This window comes from Oncorhynchus mykiss, chromosome 10 (assembly GCF_013265735.2).
Source record: "Oncorhynchus mykiss isolate Arlee chromosome 10, USDA_OmykA_1.1, whole genome shotgun sequence".
NCBI lineage: Eukaryota > Metazoa > Chordata > Actinopteri > Salmoniformes > Salmonidae > Oncorhynchus > Oncorhynchus mykiss.
The window spans coordinates 4,196,650-4,219,980 of NC_048574.1; the positions used below are offsets into that span (position 1 = coordinate 4,196,650).

The window sequence follows — 23,331 nt, forward strand, 5'->3', positions numbered from 1 at the left end:
ACCGGCACCGAGTCAATGTGGAGACTATATACAGGGGGTACCGGCACCGAGTCAATGTGGAGGCTATATACAAGGAGTACCGGTACAGAGTCCATGTGGAGGCTATATACAGGGGGTACCTGCAGAGAGTCAATGTGGAGACTATATACAGGGGGTACCGGCACCGAATCAATGTGGAGGCTATATACAAGGGGTACCGGTACAGAGTCAATGTGGAGGCTATATACAGGGGGTACCGGCACTGAGTCAATGTGCAGGGGTACAGGTTAGTCGAGGTAATTTGTACATATAGGTAGGGGTTTCAGTTTGTATATGTGTGTGTGTTGACGTGTGTGTGTGTGTGTGTGTGTGTGTATGTGTGTATTTACATTTGTATATTTGTGTTTCAATTGTCAGTCGCAGCAGTGCAGAGCGACAGCTCCTGGCACGTCAGGCGGTTGCTAAGCGACGACAGGCCCTTCGAGGCCCTGCCTACATGTTCTCGGATCCGCCCATCAGCCTCACGGATGCAGAACAGCGTTTCCTGGAGGCGGCAGAGTATGGCAATATCCCAGAGGTCAGTTACCATGACAACATTACAGCCCTGTCAAATAAAATACACGTTTATTGGTCACGTGCACAAAATACAGGTGTAAAGGGTACAGTGAAATGCTTACTTGCTAAATCTACTCAACAATGCAGTTCAAGAATAAGGATCAACAATAAGGAACTGTTACCATGACAATGTTACACCCCTGTCAGTTAACTTATAAGAGTCTAAACCCTGTCTAAGCTGGGGAAGGGGTTCTACTAAGCTATATGGAATTGTTTTAAGAAGGTCATACCAAGGATACTTTTGATTAAGAAGACTCCTTAGAGTATCCCAAATCAGCCCATACAAACTTATTGAATAACAGATTCACCAAATGGAACAACAGCTACAGTCCCCCCTCAAAAAATCTAAAGGAAGTTTGTTATGAAGTGTCTGTACTATATCTGAGAGATAAGAAAGATCAGGAAACATTACATTTTTTCAACTGGCATGGGGGACATTCAGATGAGTCTTGTGAGTCCTGTGGGCATTCTCGAGCAAAACACCAAAATGTACAGTATAGTCTCACATTTCCACAGAGGGGTCATATACAGTTAATCGGAAGGTATTCAGTCCTCTTGACTTTTTCTACATTTTGCTGCGTTACAGACTTATTCTAAAATGTATTAAATTGTGTTTTTCCGTCATCAATCTACACACAATACCCCGTAAGCAAAAACGGGTTTTTAGAAAATGTAGCTAATTTATTCAAAATAAAAAATAAATATTCAAACCCTTCACTCAGGACTTTGTTGAAGCACCTTTAACAGTGATTAAAGCCTTGAGTCTTCTTGGGTGTGGCGCTACAAGCTTGGCACACCTGTATTTGGGGAGTTTCTCCCATTCTTCTCTGCAGATCCTCTCAGCTCTGTCAGGTCGGATGGGGAGCGTCCCTGCACAGCTATTTTCAAGTCTCTCCAGAGATGTTTGATCGGGTTCAAGTCCAATCTCTGGCTGGGCCACTAAAGGACATTCAGAGACGTGTCCCAAAGCCACTCCTGTGTAGGTTTGGCTGTGTGCTTAGGGTCGTTGTCCTGTTAGAAGGTAAACCTTCGCTGAAACATGCATGAGAGCATCAGCTGTTTCGGGAAAGACTGGGTGATCACACTCTCTGCAGTCGATGTGAGTAAGACCTTTAAACAGGTCAACATTCACAAGGCCACAGGGCCAGACGGATTACCAGGACGTGTTACTGCGAACACGCGTTGACAAAGTGGCAAGTGTCTTCACTGACATTTTCAACCTCTCTCTGTCTGAGTCTGTAATGCCAACATGTTTTAAAACCTCTTCGGGCTAGGGGGAACTATTTTCATGTCTGGATGAAAAGCGTGCCCAAAGTAAGCTGCCTGCTACTCAGGCCCAGAAGCTAGGATATGAACGTAATTGGTTGATTTGGATAGAAAACACTCTAAAGTTTGTAAAACTGTTAAAATGATGTCTGTGAGTTTAAAACTCTTTAGAGATACTGGTTCCCAGTTGGGAACCAACCCTCCCACGTTCAGCTGGAACGGTGGCACATGGAACGCAAAAATATTCTTAGAAATATTTAACCTCCACACATTAACAAGTCCAATAGCTCAAATGAAAGATAAACACCTTGTTCATCTAGCCAGCAAGTCAGATTTCTAAAATGTTTTACGGCGAAAACATAGCACATATAGATGTCAAACCACCAGACACAGCTCATTTGAATAGCCAAAACATGCAATCAACAAACGCAGGATTAAAAAATAAATCATTCACTAACCTTTTGAAAATCTTCATCAGATGACAGTAATAGGACATGTTACACAGTACATTTTTTTTTTTAAATAATATGCCATTTATATCCATAAATGTCCATTTACATTGAGTTCATGTTCAAGATAACGTAAATAGACATCATAAACTTTGACTAAATATACATGTTCTACATATAGTTAGAAAGATACACTGCTTCTTTATGCAATCGCTTTGTTACATTGATTTTTAACGTTACAGAAATCGCACACTATTCAATATTCTGAGACGGCGCTCAGATATAAGCTACATTTCTCCGTAATGTTGGAGTCAACAGAAACACAGATTTCAGCATAAATATTCCCTTACCTTCGATGGTCTTCATTCAGAATGTTCTGGAAGGCTTCATACTTACCCAATACATCGTTTGGTTTCAAGTCTTGTGTCTTTGTATTAGCTACTGCTAATAACATCAGCTGAAATGCACCCAAAATGTCCTCTGGTCCAGAAAGGTTGCGCATCAAAACTTCAAAATGACATATTATATGTCGACTAAACAGGTCAAACTAAGTACAGAAGCAAGCTTTATGATGTTTTAAACACACAAAACAAATTTCAATTCAACCGGTCATCGTTAGCTCTTCCCAGAAGTGCTGGAACAAAGGAATGACCGGGACCAATTCGCGCCCCAACGCACAACATATTTTCTCATGGCACACACTAATTTCACTCCCATAGGGCCAATTCTCGCGCGATTTGAACGATTAAAAGCTCTACTGAATGAGGACATCTAGTGGAAGACATAGAAAGTCTCCCCAGATTCATAACTGGTTGGGAAGGGTGGGGGCGATGACGTCAAAGTTGCTCCGACTTTCATGACCACAAAAACTAGTTTGGAAGAATGCCTGCCCTGTGAGTTCTGCTATACTTACAGACATAATTCCAACGGTTTTAGAAGCTTTAGAGTGTTTTCTATCCAATAATAATTATTATATGCATATATTAGCAATTTTTGACAATTTGTTTTTTCAGTTTACTAGGGGTACCCAATTCCTCCAAAGGGGGCATAAGTCAGCCATATCCTCAACAGGTTTTTTAACAGAACTTATTTGGCAGGCGAAACCCAGAGGACAAACTGTCCAGGAATTTTATTTTTTGAGGTGACTGTGTTTTCAATTGGTTTTCTATGTGAATCTAGATTTCTGAGGTATGTGGTTGCAGTTTCTATGGCTTCCACTAGATGTCAACAGTCTCTAGAAATTGGTTGACTTATTGACTTACAGAAAACGTTTGACCTCTGTCATTGCCAAAAAAGAGTATATAACAAAGTATTGAGATAAACTTTTGTTATTGACCAAATACTTTTTTCCACCATAATTCGCAAATAAATTCATTAAAAATCCTACAATGTGATTTTCTGGATTTTTTTTTCTAATTTTGTCTGTCATAGTTGAAGTGTACCTATGATGAACATTACAGGCCTCTCTCATCTTTTTAAGTGGGAGAACTTGCACAATTGGTGGCTGACTAAATAATTTTTTGCCCCACTGTAGTCTTGAGTTAATTCGGGAAACGGTAACTCATTAAACAAACTTTTTCCATGGTGCCCCAAGATACTAATTGGTTGATTGTTATATGATTAATTTAATCACATAATAATTCAACATAGTTAATTATTTGATAAATCGCATGTCATCACATTAATGATAGTCACGTCATGACAGGTCATAATAGTTTGAAGGCAGTTCGGAAGCTACAGACGATTTTGTGAGAAGACTGATTTTCGGGATGTCTCATGGTCTCACAAACACCGCTGTAGCTCTATCACGTTTCACTGCAGATGCGGAAGTGTTACATCGGCAGATGCAGTGGATTGAGACGCATTCCAATGCAAAACGAGCAATATTTCTCGTTTAAACTGACAGATTTGTATGGGGAATTTTTTATTTTGCCAAATAGATTTTCCATGGGTGCTTGGACATTGACCTTAACATGATATTACAGACCTTTACCATAAAACTCTTTATAATGCCAAATTATACAGGGGACTTTAGTTTAATGTCACCACAGTGCGTTGTGTATCTGTTTCAGACATTGGGACCAGGCTTAAATTCACCACAGGGCATTATATCGCTGTTTTTTAACCAGCATTTACTTCTCCCACGAGGTGCGACGCATGGTCCTACACATGCCCAGTCTCAACGTCAACGCAGTAGACTACATGGGCCAGAATGCATTGCAGCTGGCGGTGGCAAATGAGCATCTAGAGGTGACTGAGCTGCTGCTTGGGAGAGTGGAGCTATCCAGGGTGGGAGACGCTCTGCTACTGGCCATCAGTGAGTGATTGGTTGATTGATGATTGATAGAGAGAGAGAGAAAGAGAGAGAGAGATACACTTACTCCATTACTCTCTGTGTGTATCCTAGGTAAAGGTTATGTACGTATAACGGAGGTGTTGCTAGGCCACCGTTCGTTCAGTGACGCGCAACGCCTGACAGCAAGCCCTGCCCAGGTGGACATGTTGGATGACTTCTACGCTTATGATGAGGATGGGACACGGTGAGAGGGGTGTGTGTGTGTGTATGTGTGTGTGTGTGTAATGCTTGTCTGTCTGTTTTTGTGTGTGTGTCTATGTACGTGTATGTCTCTCTCTCTCTAGTTTCTCCTGTGACGTGACCCCAGGGATTCTAGGCCTAGCGTTGGGCCAGTAACCTAAAGGTTGCTAGCTCGATCCCCGAGCTGACAAGGTAAAAATCTATCAATCTGCCCCTGAACAAGTAGTTCACCCACCGTTCCTAGGCCATCATTGTAAATAAGAATTTGATCTTAACTAACTTGCCTAGTTAAATAAAAAATAAAATAATAAATTCTAGCAGCTAACACTGAGTGTACAAAACATTAAGAAAACTTATACTCCTAATATTGACCTATTACTCCTAATATTGAATATTGACATTAAGAAAACTTACTCCTAATAGTGGAGAGCAACACTTATGCAGTTTTACTACATGATACATTTAAAAGACTGCATTAAACAGGATTACCTAGACATAAACTAGACAATGTATTATATCTTACATTATTGGCCCAGAATATTTTTGTGTTATTACATACAGCCGGGGAGAACTATTGGATATCAGAGCGCTGGTAACTCACCAGCACTACCAGCACTACCAGCATCACGAGCAGGGATGACTTTTCTGAAGCAGATCCTTTGTTTGCAACCACCAGGGCAATTGAAAGGATTCCAGAAGCCGATCCAAAACAACGCCGGCGAAGGAGTGGGGTTCTAGTCTGATTTAGGAGGCGAAAACACCACCCACCACCTCCGAGTATATTACTCGCTAATGTTCAGTCTCTGGATAACAAAGTTGACGAGCTCAGAGCCCGAGTCTGGAAAGATCCAGAGAGACATCAGGGATTGTGACATACTCTGCTTCATGGAGACATGGCTCTCTCGGAATATACTGTTAGAATCGGTCAGCCAGCTGTATTCTCAGTTCTTTGCGCAGAAAGGAATAAATATCTCTGGTAAGAAGAAGGACAGGGGTGCATGTTTCATGATTAACGGCTCATGGTGTAATTGTGATAGGACTTGAGTTCCTGTATGTTTTCGTTCACCCGATCTAAAATACCTCACAATCAAATGTTGTATTATCTCCCAAGAGATTTCTCATCGGTTATAGCCATGGCCATGTATATCCCCCCTCAAGCTGATACCACGACGGCCCTCAAAGAACTCCACTGAACTTTATGCAAACAGGAAACCATATATCCTGAGGCTGCATTTATTGTAGCTGGGGATTTTATCAAAGCAAATTTGAGAAAAAAGATGCCAAAGTTCTATCAACACATAGACTCGCGCTGCCAAAACACTCGACAACTGTTACTCCAACTTCCGGGATGCCTGTAAGGCCCTCCACTGCCATCCTTCGGCAAATCTGACCACGACTCCATTTTGCTCCTTCCTTCCTATAGGCAGAAACTCAAACAGGAAGTACCCGTGCTAAGGACTATTCAATGCTGGTCTGACCAATCGAAATCCATGCTTCATGATTGTTAAGACAGGGATTTTGCTTAAGCCCCACCCTCTTCAGCATACAGTTGAAGTCGGAAGTTTACATACACTTAGGTTGGAGTCATTAAAACTAGTTTTTCAACCCCTCCACAAATTTCTTGTTAACAAACTATAGTTTTGGCAAGTCGGTTTGGACATCTACTTTGTGCATGACAAGTCATTTTTCCAACAATTGTTTACAAACAGATTATTTCACTTATAATTCTTTGTATCACAATTCCAGTGGGTCAGAAGTTTACATACACTAAATTGACTGTACCTTTCTTAAACAGCTTGGAATACTCCAGAAAATGATGTCCTGGCTTTAGAAGCTTCTGATAGGCTAATTGACATAATTTGAGTCAATTGGAGGTGTACCTGTGGATGTATTTCAAGGCCGACTTTCAAACACAGTGCCTCTTTGCTTGACCTCATGGGAAAATCAATAGAAATCAAGACCCCAGAAAAAAATTGTAGACCTCCACAAGTCTGATTAATCCTTGGGAGCAATTTCCAAACGCCTGAAGGTACCACGTTCATCTGTACAAACAATAGTACGCAAGTATAAACACCATGGGACAATTCAGCTATCAGCCGCTCAGGAAGGAGGTGCATTCTGTCTCCTAGAGATGATCGTACTTTGGTGTGAAAAGTGCAAATCAACCCCAGAACAACAGCAAAGGACCTTGTGAAGATGCTGGCGGAAACAGGTATAAAAGCATCTACAGTGAGGGAAAAAAGTATTTGATCCCCTGCTGATTTTGTACATTTGCCCACTGACAAAGAAATTATCAGTCTATAATTTTAATGGTAGGTTTATTTTAACAGTGAGGGACAGAATAACAACAAAAAAATCAAGAAAAACGCATGTGAAAAATTGTAATAAATTGATTTGCATTTTAATGAGGGTATATGAACCCCTCTCAATCAGAAAGATTTCTGGCTCCCAGGTGTCTTTTATACAGGTAACGAGCTGAGATTAGGAGCACACTCTTAAAGGGAGTGCTCCTAATCTCAGCTTGTTACCTGTATAAAAGACAACTGTCCACAGAAGCAATCAATCAATCAGATTCCAAACTGTCCACCATGACCAAGACCAAAGAGCTCTCCAAGGATGTCAGGGACAAGATTGTAGACCTACACAAGGCTGGAATGGGCTACAAGACCATCGCCAAGCAGCTTGGTGGGAAGGTGACAACAGTTGGTGCGATTATTCGCAAATGGAAGAAATACAAAAGATCTGTCAATCTCCCTCAGCCTGGGGTTCCATGCAAGATCTCACCTCGTGGAGTTGCAATGATCATGAGAACGGTGAGGAATCAGCCCAGAACTACACGGGAGGATCTTGTCAATGATCTCACGGCAGCTGGGACCATTAGTCACCAAGAAAACAATTGGTAACGCACTACGCCGTGAAGGACTGAAATCCTGCAGCGCCCGCAAGGTCCCCCTGCTCAAGAAAGCACATATACATGCCCGTCTGAAGTTTGCCAATGAACATCTGAATGATTCAGAGGACAACTGGGTGAAAGTGTGTGTCAGATGAGATCAAAATGGAGCTCTTTGGCATCAACTCAACTCGCCGTGTTTGGAGGAGGAGGAATGCTGCCTATGACCCCAAGAACACCATCCCCACCGTCAAACATGGAGGTGGAAACATTATGCTTTGGGGGTGTTTTTCAGCTAAGGAGACAGGACAACTTCACCGCATCAAAGGGACGATGGACAGGGCCATGTACCATCAAATCTTGGGTGAGAACCTTCTTCCCTCAGCCAGGGTATTGAAAATGGGTCGTGGATGGGTATTCCAGCATGACAATGACCCAAAACACACGGCCAAGGCAACAAAGGAGTGGCTCAAGAAGAAGCACATTAAGGTCCTGGAGTGGACTAGCCAGTCTCCAGACCTTGATCCCATTGAAAATCTGTGGAGGGAGCTGAAGGTTCGAGTTGCCAAAAGTCAGCCTCGAAACCTTAATGACTTGGAGAAGATCTGCAAAGAGAAGTCGTACAAAATCCCTCCTGAGATGTGTGCAAACCTGGTGGCCAACTACAAGAAACGTCTGAACTCTGTGATTGCCAACAAGGGTTGTGATTGCAAACAAGGGTTTTGCCACCAAGTACTAAGTCATGTTTCGCAGAGGGGTCAAATACTTATTTCCCTCATTAAAATGCAAATCAATTTTTTTTTTCTTTACTTATTATTATTTTTTTGAATTTTACCCCCTTTTTCTCCCCAATTTCATACTATCCAATTATTAGTAGTTCCTATCTTGTCTCATTGCTACAACTCCTGTACGGGCTCAGGAGAGACGAAGGTCGAGAGTGCATCCTCCGAAACACAACCCAACCAAGCCGCACTGCTTCTTAACACAGAGCGCATCCAACCCAGAAGCCAGCCGCACCAATGTGTCGGAGGAAACACTGTGCACCTGGCGACCTTGGTTAGCGTGCACTGCGCCCGGCCCACCACAGGAGTCACTGGTGCGCGATGAGACAAGGATATCCCTACCGGGCAAACCCTCCCTAACCTGGACGATGCTAGGCCAATTGTGCGTCGCCCCACGAACCTCCCAGTTGCGGCTGGCTGCAACAAAGCCTGGGCGCAAACCCAGAGTCTCTGGTGTCACAGCTAGCGCTGCGATGCAGTGCCCTAGACCACTGCGCCACCTGTTTATTACCAATTTATAACATGTTTGACATGCGTTTTTCAGGATATTTTGTTGTTGTTATTCTGTCTCTCAATGTTCAAATAAACCTACCATTAAAATTATAGACTGATAATTTCTTTGTTAGTGGGCAAACGTACAAAATCAGCAGGGGATCAAATACTTTTTTCCCCCTCACTGTATATCCACAGTAAAACAAGTCCTATATCGACATAACCTGAAAGTCTGCTCAGCAAGGAAGAAGTCACTGCTCCAAAACCGCCATAAAAATGCCATACTACGGTTTGCAACTCCACATGGGCACAAAGATTGTACTTTTTGGAGAAATGTCCTCTGGTCTGATGAAACAAAAATAGAACTGTTTGGCCATACTGACCATCGTTATGTTTGGAGGAAAAAGGGGGAGGCTTGCATGCTGTAGAACACCATCCCAACTGCGAAACACGGGGGTGGCAGCATCATGTTGTGGGGGTGCTTTCCTGCATGAGGGACTGGTGCACTTCACAAAGTAGATGGCATCATGAGGCAGGAAAATGATGTGGATATATTGAAGCAACATCTCAAGACATCAGTAATGGAGTTAAAGCTTGGTTGTTAATGGGTCTTCCAAATGGCCAATGACCCCAAGCATACTTCCAAAGTTGTGGTAAAATGGCATTAATAAGTACAACAAAGTCAAGGTATTGGAGTGGCCATCACAAAGCTCTGACCTCAACCCTATATACATTTTGTGGGCTGAACTTAAAAAGCATGTGCGAGCAAGGAGGCCTACAAACCTGACTCAGTTACACCAGCTCTGTCAGGAGGAAGGGTCCAAAATTCACCCAACTTATTGTGGGAAGCTTGTGGAAGGCTACCCAAAAAGTTTGACCCAGATTAAACAATTTAAAGGCAAAGTTACCAAATGCTAATTGAGTATATGTAAACTTCTGACCCACTGGGAATGTGATGAAAGAAGTTAAAACTGAAATAAATCACTCCCTCTACTATTATTCTGACATTTCACATTCTTAAAATAAAGTGGTGATCCTAACTGGGATTAAACGTCAGGAATTGTGAAAAACTGAGTTTTTAAATGTATTTGGCTAAGGTGTATGTAAACTTCTGACTTCAACTGTAGTCAAAGCTTTCCTTAAGTTTGGGTCACTAACAGTGGTCAGATATTCTGCCACTGTGTACTCTCTGTTTAGGGTCAGTCACAGTGGTCAGATATTCTGCCACTGTGTACTCTCTGTTTAGGGTCAGTCACAGTGGTCAGAAATTCTGCCACTGTGTACTCTCTGTTTAGGGTCACTAACAGTGGTCAGATATTCTGCCACTGTGTACTCTCTGTTTAGGGTCACTAACAGTGGTCAGATATTCTGCCACTGTGTACTCTCTGTTTAGGGTCACTAACAGTGGTCAGATATTCTGCCACTGTGTACTCTCTGTTTAGGGTCACTAACAGTGGTCAGATATTCTGCCACTGTGTACTCTCTGTTTAGGGTCACTAACAGTGGTCAGATATTCTGCCACTGTGTACTCTCTGTTTAGGGTCACTAACAGTGGTCAGATATTCTGCCAATGTGTACTCTCTGTTTAGGGTCAGTCACAGTGGTCAGATATTCTGCCACTGTGTACTCTCTGTTTAGGGTCAGTCACAGTGGTCAGATATTCTGCCACTGTGTACTCTCTGTTTAGGGTCAGTCACAGTGGTCAGATATTCTGCCACTGTGTACTCTCTGTTTAGGACCGAATAGCAATTTAGTTTGCTCAGTTTTTTTATTAATTCTTTCAAATGTGTCAAGTAATTATCTTTTGGTTTTCTAATGATTTTGTTGGTTCTAATTGTGTTGCTCTGTGGGGTCTGTTGTGTTAACAGAGCCACAGGACCAGCTTGCTTAGGGGACTCTTCTCCATGTTCATCTCTCTGTAGGTGATTGCTTTGTTATGGAAGGTTTGTGAATCGCTTTGTTTTTGGTGGTTGTAGAATATAATGTCTCTTTTCTGGATTTTGACAATTAATGGGTATTGGCCTAATTCCGCTCTACATGCATTATTTGGTGTTTTACATTGTACACTGAGGATATTTCAGCAGAATTCTGCATGCAGAGTCTCAATTTGGTGTTTGTCCCATTTTGTGAATTCTTGGTTGATGAGCGGACCCCAGACCTCACAACCGGAAAGAGCCATGGGTTTTTATAACTAACTCAAGTATTTTCTTGTCAGATCCTAATTGGTATGTTGAATTTTATGTTCCTTTTGATGGTATATTAGGCCCTTCTTGTCTTGTCTCTCACATCGTTCACAGCTTTGTGGATGTTACCTCTGACGCTGATGTTTATGCCAAGGTATGTATAGTTTGTGTGCTCTAGGGTAGAGATGTCTAGATTAAATTTGTATTTGTGGTTCTGGCAACTGGACCAGCATTTTTTTTGTCTTACTGAGATATACTGTCAGGGCCCAGGTCTGACAGAATATGTGTAGAAGATCTACGTGCTGCTGTAGGCCCTCCTTGGTTGGGGACAGAAGCACCACATCATCAGCAAACAGGAGTCATTTGACTTCAGATGCTAGTAGGGTGAGGCCGGATGCTGCAGACTGTTCTAGTGCCCTCGCCAATTCATTGATACTGTCTCTCTCTTTGTCTCTCTCTATAGTTTCTCCCATGATGTGACTCCAGTGATTCTTGCTGCTCATTGTCATGAATATGAGATTGTCCACAACCTATTGGGTAAAGGAGCTCGTATAGACCCGCCCCACGACTACTTTTGTTGCTGTGATTCGTGCAACTACCAGCAGCAATTTGACTCCTTCAGCCACTCACGGTCCAGGATTAACGCTTACCGTGGCCTGGCTAGCCCCGCCTACCTCTCGCTGTCCAATGAGGATCCAGTATTAGCCGCCCTGGAACTCAGTAACGAGTTAGCTGTCCTGGCCAACATCGAGAAGGAGTTTAAGGTGCACACAGAGGAGCACTCACAGGCTCTAACTAACACACACACACGGGTACTATACACACCTGTGCTCTATACACACAACCATGCATTTATGAAGGTAAAAATGTACATACCACACACAGGTGCACATGCACACACATACATATAATTATGCACAGACAAGTGACAGAACTTGCATAAACGACATTAATGTCTCCCTCTCTTTCTCTCCACCCTCTCTCCCCCCTCTCGCTCTCCCCCTTTCTGTCTCTCTCCCACTCTCCCTACCCCAACTCTCTCTCACTATCTCCCACTCTACTTCCGCACCTCCCTCCCTCCCTCACTCCCTGTAGAATGACTACCGGCGTCTGTCTGGGCAGTGTAAAGACTATGTGGTAGGTCTGTTGGATCTCTGTCGCAGCACTGAGGAGGTGGAGGCTATACTGAGTGGAGATACTGACTCAGAGGAGAAGTACCATCCACCTGGCCGACCCTCACTCATGCGACTCAAACTGGCCATCAAATATGAACTCAAGAAGGTCAGTACACACACACACACACTTGCATGTGCGTATGGATATCAGTCTAATTTAACTCCCTTCATCTCTCCAGTTTGTAGCCCATCCTAACTGTCAACAGCAGTTGTTGTCTATCTGGTATGAGAACCTACCAGGTCTGAGACAGCAGACTACAGCTGTTAAACTACTAGTGGTCCTGGGAGTGGCTGTTGGACTTCCTGGACTAGCTGTGGCTTACCTGGTGGCCCCCTGCAGTAGGGTAGGTACCCTACACACTCCACTACGCACACTACAGCCTAACCCCTCCACCCTACAGCTGTTAAACTACTTGTGGTCACCTGTCTCCCACAGGTAGGGAAGGTGATGAGAAGTCCCTTCATGAAGTTCGTGGCCCACGCTTCCTCTTTCTCCATCTTTCTGTGTCTGCTGGTCTTGAACGCTGCCGACCGCTTCGCTGGGACCACACTGCTACCCAACATGACCACACATCTCCCCACACGACTGCAACAGAACCAACAACAAGGTCTGTTTAACTTTAACCTTAATTCTCCCCACATGACCCCGACCCGATCACAACCAACAACAAGGTCTGGTAAGGATTACACTACAGCAATGTGTCCAATATGGCAGCCATAGTGTTTGTATTTCTATTTATTATGGATCCCCATTAGATGCTAACAAGGCTCAAATTAAGGCAGTTATACATTTTTTTTAAACATTACAATACATTCATTACAGAATCCACAACACATTGTTGGCCCTCAGGCCCATACTCCACACCCACATATCTACAACACAAAATCCATGTGTACGTGTGGGTAGCGCATATGTTATCATGTGTGTGTATGCATGTGTCTGAGCCTGTTTGTCTTGCTTCACAGTCCCCGCTTTCCATAAGGTGTATTTTTACCTGCTTTTAAAATCTGATCCTACTGCTGCATCAGTTACCTGATGTGGAATAGAGTTCCATGTAGTTATGTCTCTATGTAGTACTGTGGAATAGAGTTCCATGTAGTCATGGCTCTATGCAGTACTGTAGAATAGAGTTCCATGTAGTCATGTATCTATGTAGTACTGTGGAATAGAGTTCCATGTAGTCATGGCTCTATGTAGTACTGTGGAATACTGTGTATGGTGTTGAGTCATCCACATACATAGATACACTGGCATGTAGTTAGTAAAGATTTTTAAAAGTAAGGGGCCTAGGCAGCTGCCCTGGGGAATTACTGATTCTACCTGGATTATGTTGTAGAGGCTTCCATTAAAGAACACCCTCTGTGTTCTATTTGACAGTTAACTATTTCTCCACAACACATTTTTCCAGCAGCAGACTATGATCGACAATGTCAAAAGCCGCACTGAAATCTAACAGCCCCCACAATCTTATCATCAATTTCTCTCAGTCAATCATCATTAATTTGTGTAAGTGCAGTGCTTGTTGAATATCCTTCCCTATAAGTGTGCTGAAAGTCAATTGTCAATTTGTTTACTGTAAAATAGCATTGTATCTGGTCAAACACAATTTTCCCCAGATGTTTACTAAGGGTTGGTAACAAGTTGACTGGTCGGCTATTTGAGCCAGTAAAGGGGGCTTTCCTATTCTCAGGTAGCGGAATGACTTTAGCTTCCCTCCAGGCCAGAGGGCACACACTTTCTAGTAGGCTTAAATTCAAGATATGGCAAATAGAAGTGGCAATATCGTCCGCTATTATCCTCAGTAATTTTCCATCCAAGTTGTCAGACCCTGGTGGCTTGTCATTGTTGATAGACAACAATTATTTTTTTCACCTCTTCCACACTCACTTTATAGAATTCAAAATTACAATGCTTGTCTTTCATAATTTGGTTAGATATACTGATATAATGTGTGGTGTTAGCGTTTGTTTCTGGCATGTCATGCCTACGTTTTCTAATCTTGCCAACGAAAAAAACATTAATGTAGTTGGCAATATCAGTCGGTTTTGTAGTGAATGATCCATCTGTTTCAATGAATGATGGAGCTGCTTGCTTTTTGAAGGTGCGCCAATGTTTTTTACTATCATTCTTTACTATCATTCAGGTCCGAGATACTGTTGTGAAGAAGTTTAAAGCCGGATTTGGATACAAAAAGATTTCCCAAGCTTTAAACATCCCAAGGAGCACTGTGCAAGCGATAATATTGAAATGGAAGGAGTATCAGACCACTGCAAATCTACCAAGACCTGGCCGTCCCTCTAAACTTTCCGCTCATACAAGGAGAAGACTGATCAGAGATGCAGCCAAGAGGCCCATGATCACTCTGGATGAACTGCAGAGATCTACAGCTGAGGTGGGAGACTCTGTCCATAGGACAACAATCAGTCGTATATTGCACAAATCTGGCCTTTATGGAAGAGTGGCAAGAAGAAAGCCATTTCTTAAAGATATCCATAAAAAAGTGTCGTTTAAAGTTTGCCACAAGCCACCTGGGAGACACACCAAACATGTGGAAGAAGGTGCTCTGGTCAGATGAAACCAAAATGGAACTTTCTTGCAACAATGCAAAACGTTATGTTTGGCGTAAAAGCAACACAGCTGAACACACCATCCCCACTGTCAAACATGGTGGTGGCATCATCATGGTTTGGGCCTGCTTTTCTTCAGCAGGGACAGGGAAGATGGTTAAAATTGATGGGAAGATGGATGGAGCCAAATACAGGACCATTCTGGAAGAAGACCTGATGGAGTCTGCAAAAGACCTGAGACTGGGACGGAGATTTGTCTTCCAACAAGACAATGATCCAAAACATAATGCAAAATCTACAATGGAATGGTTCAAAAATAAACATATCCAGGTGTTAGAATGGCCAAGTCAAAGTTCAGACCTGAATCCAATCGAGAATCTGTGGAAAGAACTGAAAACTGCTGTTCACAAATGCTCTCCATCCAACCTCACTGAGCTCGAGCTGTTTTGCAAGGAGGAATGGGAAAAAATGTCAGTCTCTCGATGTGCAAAACTGATAGAGACATACCCCAAGCGACTTACAGCTGTAATCGCAGCAAAAGGTGGCGCTACAAAGTATTAACTTAAGGGGGCTGAATAATTTTGCACGCCCAATTTTTCAGTTTTTGATTTGTTAAAAAAGTTTGAAATATCCAATAAATGTCATTCCACTTCATGATTGTGTCCCACTTGTTGTTGATTCTTCACAAAAAAATACAGTTTTATATCTTTATGTTTGAAGCCTGAAATGTGGCAAAAGGTCGCAAAGTTCAAGGGGGCCGAATACTTTCGCAAGGCACTGTATCAAACATTATCAAGCATTTCACACACATTATCCAGATACTGACTGTTAGCACTTGGTGGTCTATAGCAGCTTCCCACCAGAATGGGCTTTAGGTGAGGCAGATGAACCTGTAGCCATATTACTTCATGTCACGTTCTGACCATAGTTCTTTTGTGTTTTCCTTGTTTTAGTGTTGGTCAGGACGTGAGCTGGGTGGGCATTCTATGTTGTGAATCTAGTTTGTCTATTTCTATGTTTGGCCTGATACGGTTCTCAATCAGAGGCAGGTGTTAGTCATTGTCTCTGATTGTGAACCATATTTAGGTAGCCTGTTTTGTGCTGGGATTTGTGGGTGGTTGTTCCCTGTCTTTGTGTTTTATGCACCTGATAGGGCTTTTTCGGATTTGCCACGTTTATTGTTTTGTAGTTTGTTCATGTTAAGTGTCTCTTATTAAAGAACCATGAACTTCAACCACGCTGCGTTTTAGTCCTCTCCTTCCCAGGAAGAAAGCCGTTACAGAACCACCCACCACAACAGGACCAAGCGGCGTGGTGAAAAGCAGCAACAGCAGGAGAGGCAGCAGCAGCAGCAGAATCTGGACTATACGACTTGGGAAGAGATAGACAGGTGGGCGGTCGACCCAGGGAGAGTGCCGGAGCCCGCCTGGGATTCGCTGGAGCAGTGCGAGGAGGGTTATAGGAGAATGGAGTTGGAGAAACGAGCACGGCGGCGCGGTAGGAAGCCCGAGAGTCAGCCCCTAAAATGTCTTGGGAGGAGGCACACAGGAAGTGTGGCGAAGCCAGGTAGGAGACCTGCGCCAACTTCATGTGCTTACCGGAGGGCGAGAGAGACCGGGCAGGCACCGTGTTATGCTGTGGAGCGCACGATGTCCCCAGTGCGGGTGCATAGCCCGGTGCGGTACATACCAGCTCCTCGTATCGGCCGGGCTAGAGTGGGCATCGAGCCAGGTGCCATGAAGCCGGCTCTACGCATCTGGTCTCCAGTGTGTCTCCTTGGGCCAGCGTACATCGCACCAGCTTTGCACATGGTGTCCCTGGTTCACCTGCACAGCCCAGTGCGGGCTATCCCACCTCGCTGCACTGGCAGGACGACCGGGAGCATTCAACCAGGTAAGGTTTGGCAGGCTCGGTGCTCAAGAGCTCCAGTACGCCTGCACGGTCCGGCCTATCCAGTGCCACCTACACGCACAAGCCCTCCGGTGGCAGCCCCCCGCACCAGCCTTCCTGTGCATGTCCAGAGCCCAGTATTCCCTGTTTCTCCTCCCCGCACTCGCCCTGAGGTGCGTGTCCTCGGCCCAGTACCACCAGTGCCGGCATCACGCACCAGGCCTACAGTGTGCCTCTCCAGAGCTGCTAGAGTCTCCCATCTGTCCAGAGCTGCTAGAGTCTCCCGTCTGTCCAGAGCTGCTAGAGTCTCCCGTCTGTCCAGAGCCGCTAGAGTCTCCCGTCTGTCCAGAGCCGCCAGAGCCGCCAGTCTGCAGGGAGCCGCCAGAGCCGCCAGTCTGCAGGGAGCCGCCAGAGCCGCCAGTCTGCAGGGAGCCGCCAGAGCCGCCAGAGCCACCAGTGCTGCCAAGATCCTCCAGAGCCGCCAGTCAGCCAGTATCTTCCAGAGCCGCCAGTCAGCCAGGATCTTCCAGAGCCGCGAGTCAGCCAGGATCTTCCAGAGCCGCCAGTCAGCCAGGATCTTCCAAAGCCGCCAGGATCCGCCAGACCCGCCATTCAGCCAGGATCCGCCAGAGCCGCCATTCAGCCAGGATCCGCCAGAGCCGCCATTCAGCCAGGATCCGCCAGAGCCGCAATTCAGCCAGGATCTTCCGGAGCCGCCAGTCAGCCAGGATCTTCCAGAGCCGCCAGTCAGCCAGGATCTTCCAGAGCCGCCAGTCAGCCAGGATCTTCCAGAGCCGCCAGTCAGCCAGGATCTTCCAGAGCCGCCAGTCAGCCAGGATCCGCCAGAGCCGCCAGTCAGCCAGGATCCGCCACAGCCGCCAGTCAGCCAGGATCCGCCAGAGCCGCCAGTCAGCCAGGATCCGCCAGAGCCGCCATTCAGCCAGGATCCGCCAGAGCCGCCATTCAGCAAGGATCTGCCAGAGTCGTCAGCCAGTCCGGAGCTGCCCCTCAGTCCGGAGCTGCCCTTCAGTCCCGAGCTACTCCTCAGTCCGGAGCTGCCCCTCAGTCCAGTGGGGCCATTTAGCAGGGTCGCCGTGTTTAGGAGACAATGAGGTTCTGAATATAAACAGCAACACCTCCACCATTGGCATTTCTGTCTTTTCTGTAGATGTTATAACCTTGTATTGCTACCAATGTATCATCAAAGGTATTGTCTAAGTGAGTATCAGAGAGAGTCAGAATATGAATGTCATCTGTTACTATTAAGTTATTAATTTCATGAACCTTGTTTCTTAAACTACATATGTTAGCTTAGGCTATTTTGAGCACTTTTCTGAAATGTTTGTTTTCATTGCTTTACTGGGAAGCTTAGCAGAAGTAGATATGTTCATGTTTTTTATGTTAGTGCAGGGTGAGCTGCACACAGTGGACTTCCTACTAGGGCACACCGCCTCAGTGCTAACAGCATAATTCTTGTTCATAGACACGTGATTGTGTCACGTCTACTCCCGCTTCCCCTCATCAGTTTCTACATAGGTAGTAACGTTAGCTGCCTAACGTTACTTCACGTTGCTCAGGCCTACAGTCTGTTTTAAATGTATTTGTAACAGAACACCAAACTTCATGTAGGCATAGGGTGCTAATTGAATTGAAGATTAGAAACGAGGGTACAGTTTTCACTAAGGTTCAGATTACACAACATTTACAGTGGGTTAAAAGAGACTGTTGTTAAACTGAGAACTGAGCTATGTGATGCTAACCACAATAACCACTAGTCAGCCATAATAGTTAATTTTGCGGTTTGCCTTCAAAATAAAAGTCCCTCAGTGAAACTGATGCTAATTGATTTCAATTGTGGAATCGTGCCATATTTCAGCCAAATAATCCTAACATTGGAATACTGTAATATAATGTTGTTGGTGTGTTTGACTATGTGAAATGTTTGCTTTGCGAAACATTATCAATACTCCTAATGCCCCTCTTCAGGTACCACTAACTATTGCCATCTTATTACAACTGCTCAGCTCACTTCAACATTTACCAACAATGAATAACAGTACCTAGCGTAAACCCCGGCAACACAGCTTGTGGCTGTAATTATTACTATTATTAGGGGTTCAGCAGCGAAGCTGGTGAAACCTATTGTATTTGTTTGGGTTCATTATTATTATTCTGTCGTAAATCAGAATACATAAATCAGACACAGATATTTTTGTATTGTAACAAAACTTGTTTCCAAACACTGCCAAGACTCGACATATGTAAGTACATTCAGATCGACCAATGGAAAATGTTTAATTAAAAAATTTGGGGCCGATCAGCCCAGCGGTTCTGAAAAATAGTCAAAGGCTAATGTCAAAGGCATATTGCATGATTTGTTTGATGTTGAGTTCTGATGTTTGGCCAAGTATGGTAAGGATTAGATCAAATCAAATGTTTTTATTAAGCCCTTTTTACATCAGCTGATATCTCAAAGTGCTGTACAGAAACCCAGCCTAAAACTCCAAACAGCAAGCAATGCAGGTGTAGAAGCTTGGTAGCTAGGAAAAACTCCCTAGAAAGGCAAGAACCTAGGAAGAAACCTAGAGAGGAACCAGTCTCTGAGGGGTGGCCAGTCCTCTTCTGGCTGTGCCGGGTGGAGATTATAACAGTACATGTCCATTAAGGCCAGATTCTTATTCAAGATGTTCAAACATTCATAGATGACAAGCAAATAATAATCACAGTGGTTGTAGAGGGTGCAACAGATCCGCACCTCAGGAGTAAATGTCAGTTTGCTTTTCAAAGCCGAGCATTCAGAGGTTGAGACAGCAGGTGCAGGTGCGTGAGTGAGAGAGAGAGAGAAAGTCAAAACCAGCAGGTCCGGGACAAGGTAACACATCCTGTGAACAGGTCAGGGTTGAAACTGAAGCAGCCGCACGACCAGATGGATTTGTGACAGCCAGGAGTCATCAGGCCAGGTCCTAGTGCTCAGTTCTTCCAGGAGAGAGAGAATTAGAGGAAGCATACTTAAATTCACACAGGACACCAGAAAAGACAGGAGATTTACACCAGATATAACAGACTGACCCCATTGTAGGGCGATGTGTCCAATTACACCTGATGGTGGAACAGTGGGCCCACAGCTTGAATCCCAGCATTGCTGCTTGCAACTTTAATTGTTCTTCATCTTCATCTCCTCCTCCTTCTCCTCTCCAGAGGAAGACCCCACCATGCTGTATCGTATGACCACCACCCCCTTCACCTGGATGGAGATTCTCATCATATCCTGGGTCATTGGTCAGTCTGACATCATATCCTGCTGCTATAACATAATTTCCTGGCTACTAACTCCCTCCCTCTATCCTTTTCTCCCTCTATACTTCACTCCCTCTATTCTTCGCTCCCTCTATCCTTCGCTCCCTCTATCCTTCGCTCCCTCTCTCTCCCTGCTATAAGTACAGTGCCTTCAGAAAGTAATCTCATTCATTGACTTTTTCCACATTTCGTCGTTACAGCCTAAATAAAAAAATATTAAATGTAGATTTTGTCACAATACGCCATCATGTCAAAGTGAAATTATGCTTTTACATTTTTTTTTACTAATTTGTAAAAAATGAAAAGCTGAAATGTCTTCAGTCAATAAGGATTCAACCCCTTTGTTACAGGTGGTAACTCAGTTGCCGGAGAGGAAGAAAACCTCTCAAGGATTTCAGTATGAGGCCAATGGCTGTAATAAAAGAGAACTGAGGCTGGATAAACAACAGTGTAGTTACTCCAAATATTTGTATAATATTCTTGTTCACACTGAATGAAAGATAAAATGTAAAGACACATTTTCCCCTTTTTGGCCCTCTTCGACCCCCCTCCAAACACATTTAAAAAGAAAGGGAAGTCATTGAGTTACATGTCAGAAAACAAAATGATACTTCAAAACAAGCGAAAACATAATAGCCTAACAATTTCAGGTGATTAGGTGATTTTATAGGCCTATATAGCAATAATCTTAATTGGTGGGGGTGAGGCCAAGAGTACTAATCTGAAGGAAGTGTTTCGAGCTGTTCAAAATAGGATATTATCGGGTCCCAGGTGGAATAAAATGAGTTGCTTGACGCTCAGATAGTATACTTAATATCTTCTCATTTTAGGAACAGCATCAGATCTTTGAGCCAAAGAGAGGTTAAGGGAGGATAGATAGATTTCCAATCCAATAAAATCCTTCTGCGGGCCAACAGGAAGGCAAAGCCACGTTTGAAGACCCAGCCTTTATTACACATTTCTGGTGATGGAGAGGTGTAGTACTGTTGTCCTAATCCCAAAATGTTGTTTCATTTTTCATTGTTTATTAAACAAGTCTCTCACCATTGCCGCTTGCTATAGACCACCTTCTGCCTCCAGCTGTGCCCTGGACTCCATATGTGAATTGATTGCCCCCCATCTATCTTCAGAGCTCGGGATGTTAGGTGACCTAAACTGGGACATGCTTAACACCCCGGCCATCCTACAATCTAAGCTTGATGCCCTCAACCTCACACAAATTATCAATGACCCTACCAGGAACAACCCCAAATCCGTAAACACAGGCACCCTCATAGATATCATCCTAACCAACCTGCCCTACAAATACACCTCTGCTGTCTTCAACCAGGATCTCAGAGATCACTGCCCCATTGCTTGCGTCCTTAATGGGTCTGTGGTCAAACGACCACCCCTCATCACTGTCAAACGCTTCCTAAAACACTTCAGCAAGCAGGCCTTTCTAATCGACCTGGCCCGGGTTATCCTGGAAGGATACTGACCTCATGCCGTCAGTAGAAGATGCCTGGTTATTCTTTAGAAGTGCTTTCTCACCATCTTAAATAAGCATGCCCCACACAAAAAATGTAGAACCAGGAACAGATATAGCCCGTGATTCACCCCAGACCTGACTGCCCTTGACCAGCACAAAAACATCCTGTGGCATTTTACATTCGTATAGCCCCCGCGATATGCAACTTTCAGGGAAGTTAGGAACCAATATACACAGGCAGTTTGAAAAAGCTAGCCTTGGCTTTCCTAACACAAATTTTGCATCCTGCAGCACAAACACCATAAAGTTCTGGGCCACTGTAAAGTCAATGGAGAATAAGACCACCTCCTCCCAGCTGCCCAGTGCACTGAGGCTAGGAAACACTGTCACCACCGATAAATCTGCGATAATTGAGAATTTCAAAAAGCATTTTTCTACGGCTGCCCATGCTTTCCGCGTGTATACCCCTTGTGAACAGCCATGCACCCCCCACAGAATGCCTCCCCCATTTCTCCTTCACCCAAATCCAGATTGCTGATGTTCTGAAAGAGCGGCAAAATCTGGACCCCTACAAATCAGCAGGGCTAGACAATCTGGACCCTCTCTTTCTAAAACTATCTATATTTGTGGCTATCCCTATTACTAGCCTGTTCAACCTCTCTTTCGTATCATCTGAGATCCCCAAAGATTAGAAAGCTGCTGCGGTCATCCCCCTCTTCAAAGTGGGAGACACTCTAGACCCAAACTGCTACAGACCAATATCTGAGGGGGAATAGGTGTTATCGTGCCCTCTTCACAAATGTCTTGGTGTGTTTGGACCATGATAGTTTGTTGGTGGTGTGGACACCAAGGAACTTCAAGCTCTTAAAACCTGCAACACTACAGCCCCGTCAATGAGAATGAGGGCGTTCTCAGTCCACCTTTTTCTGTAGTCCACAATCATATTTTTTGTCTTGCTCACGTTGAGGGAGAGGTTGTTATCCTGGCACCACACGGCCAGGTCTCTGACCTCCTCCCTATAGGCTGTCCCATCGTTGTAGGTGATCAGGACAATCACTGTTGTGTCGTCAGCAAACTTAATGATGGTTTTGGAATTGTGCTTGGCCATGCAATCATGGGTGAACAGGGAGTACAGGAGTGGACTGAGCACGCACTCTTGAAGGGCCCCCCCTTGTTGAGGATCAGTGTGGCAGATGTGTTGCTACCCTTACTACCTGGGGGTGGCCCGTTAGGAAGTCCAGGATCCAGTTGCAGAGGGAGGTGTTTTGTCCTAGGGTCCTTAGCTTAGCGATGAGCCTTGAAGGCACTATGGTGTTGAACGATGAGCTCTAGTCAATGAATAGCATTCTCACGTAGGTGTTCTTTTTGTCCAGGTGAGAAAGAGCAGTGAGGAGTGCAATACTAGATTGCATCATCTGTGGATCTGTTGGGGCGGTGTGCAAATTGGAGTGGGTCTAGGGTTTCTGGGATAATGGTGTTGATGTGAGCCATGAACAGCTTTTCAAAGCACTTCATGACCTCAGACGTGAGTGCTACGTGTCGGTAGTCATTTAGGCAGGTTACCTTTGCTTCCTTGGGCACAGGCACTATGGTGGTCTGCTTGAAACATGTTAGTATTACAGACTTGGTCAGGGAGAGGTTGAAAATGTCAGTGAAGATACTTGCCAGCGCATGCTCGGACTACAAGTCCTTGTAATCCGTCTGGTCCTACAGCCTTGTGAATGTTGACCTGTTTAAA

General features: G+C 44.4%; 1 protein-coding gene across 1 annotated transcript in view; it reads left to right on the forward strand.

Moving 5' to 3' along the window:
• Positions 1-23,331, forward strand: part of trpc6a (transient receptor potential cation channel, subfamily C, member 6a) — a 54,071-nt gene that overhangs the window by 14,246 nt on the left and 16,494 nt on the right. The window contains exons 2-9 of the mRNA XM_021617324.2: positions 397-556; positions 4,458-4,626; positions 4,717-4,849; positions 11,656-11,956; positions 12,288-12,473; positions 12,547-12,711; positions 12,804-12,975; positions 20,024-20,104. Of these exons, the coding sequence (XP_021472999.1) occupies positions 397-556; positions 4,458-4,626; positions 4,717-4,849; positions 11,656-11,956; positions 12,288-12,473; positions 12,547-12,711; positions 12,804-12,975; positions 20,024-20,104 (1,367 nt within the window). The remainder of the gene's footprint in view (positions 1-396; positions 557-4,457; positions 4,627-4,716; positions 4,850-11,655; positions 11,957-12,287; positions 12,474-12,546; positions 12,712-12,803; positions 12,976-20,023; positions 20,105-23,331) is intronic.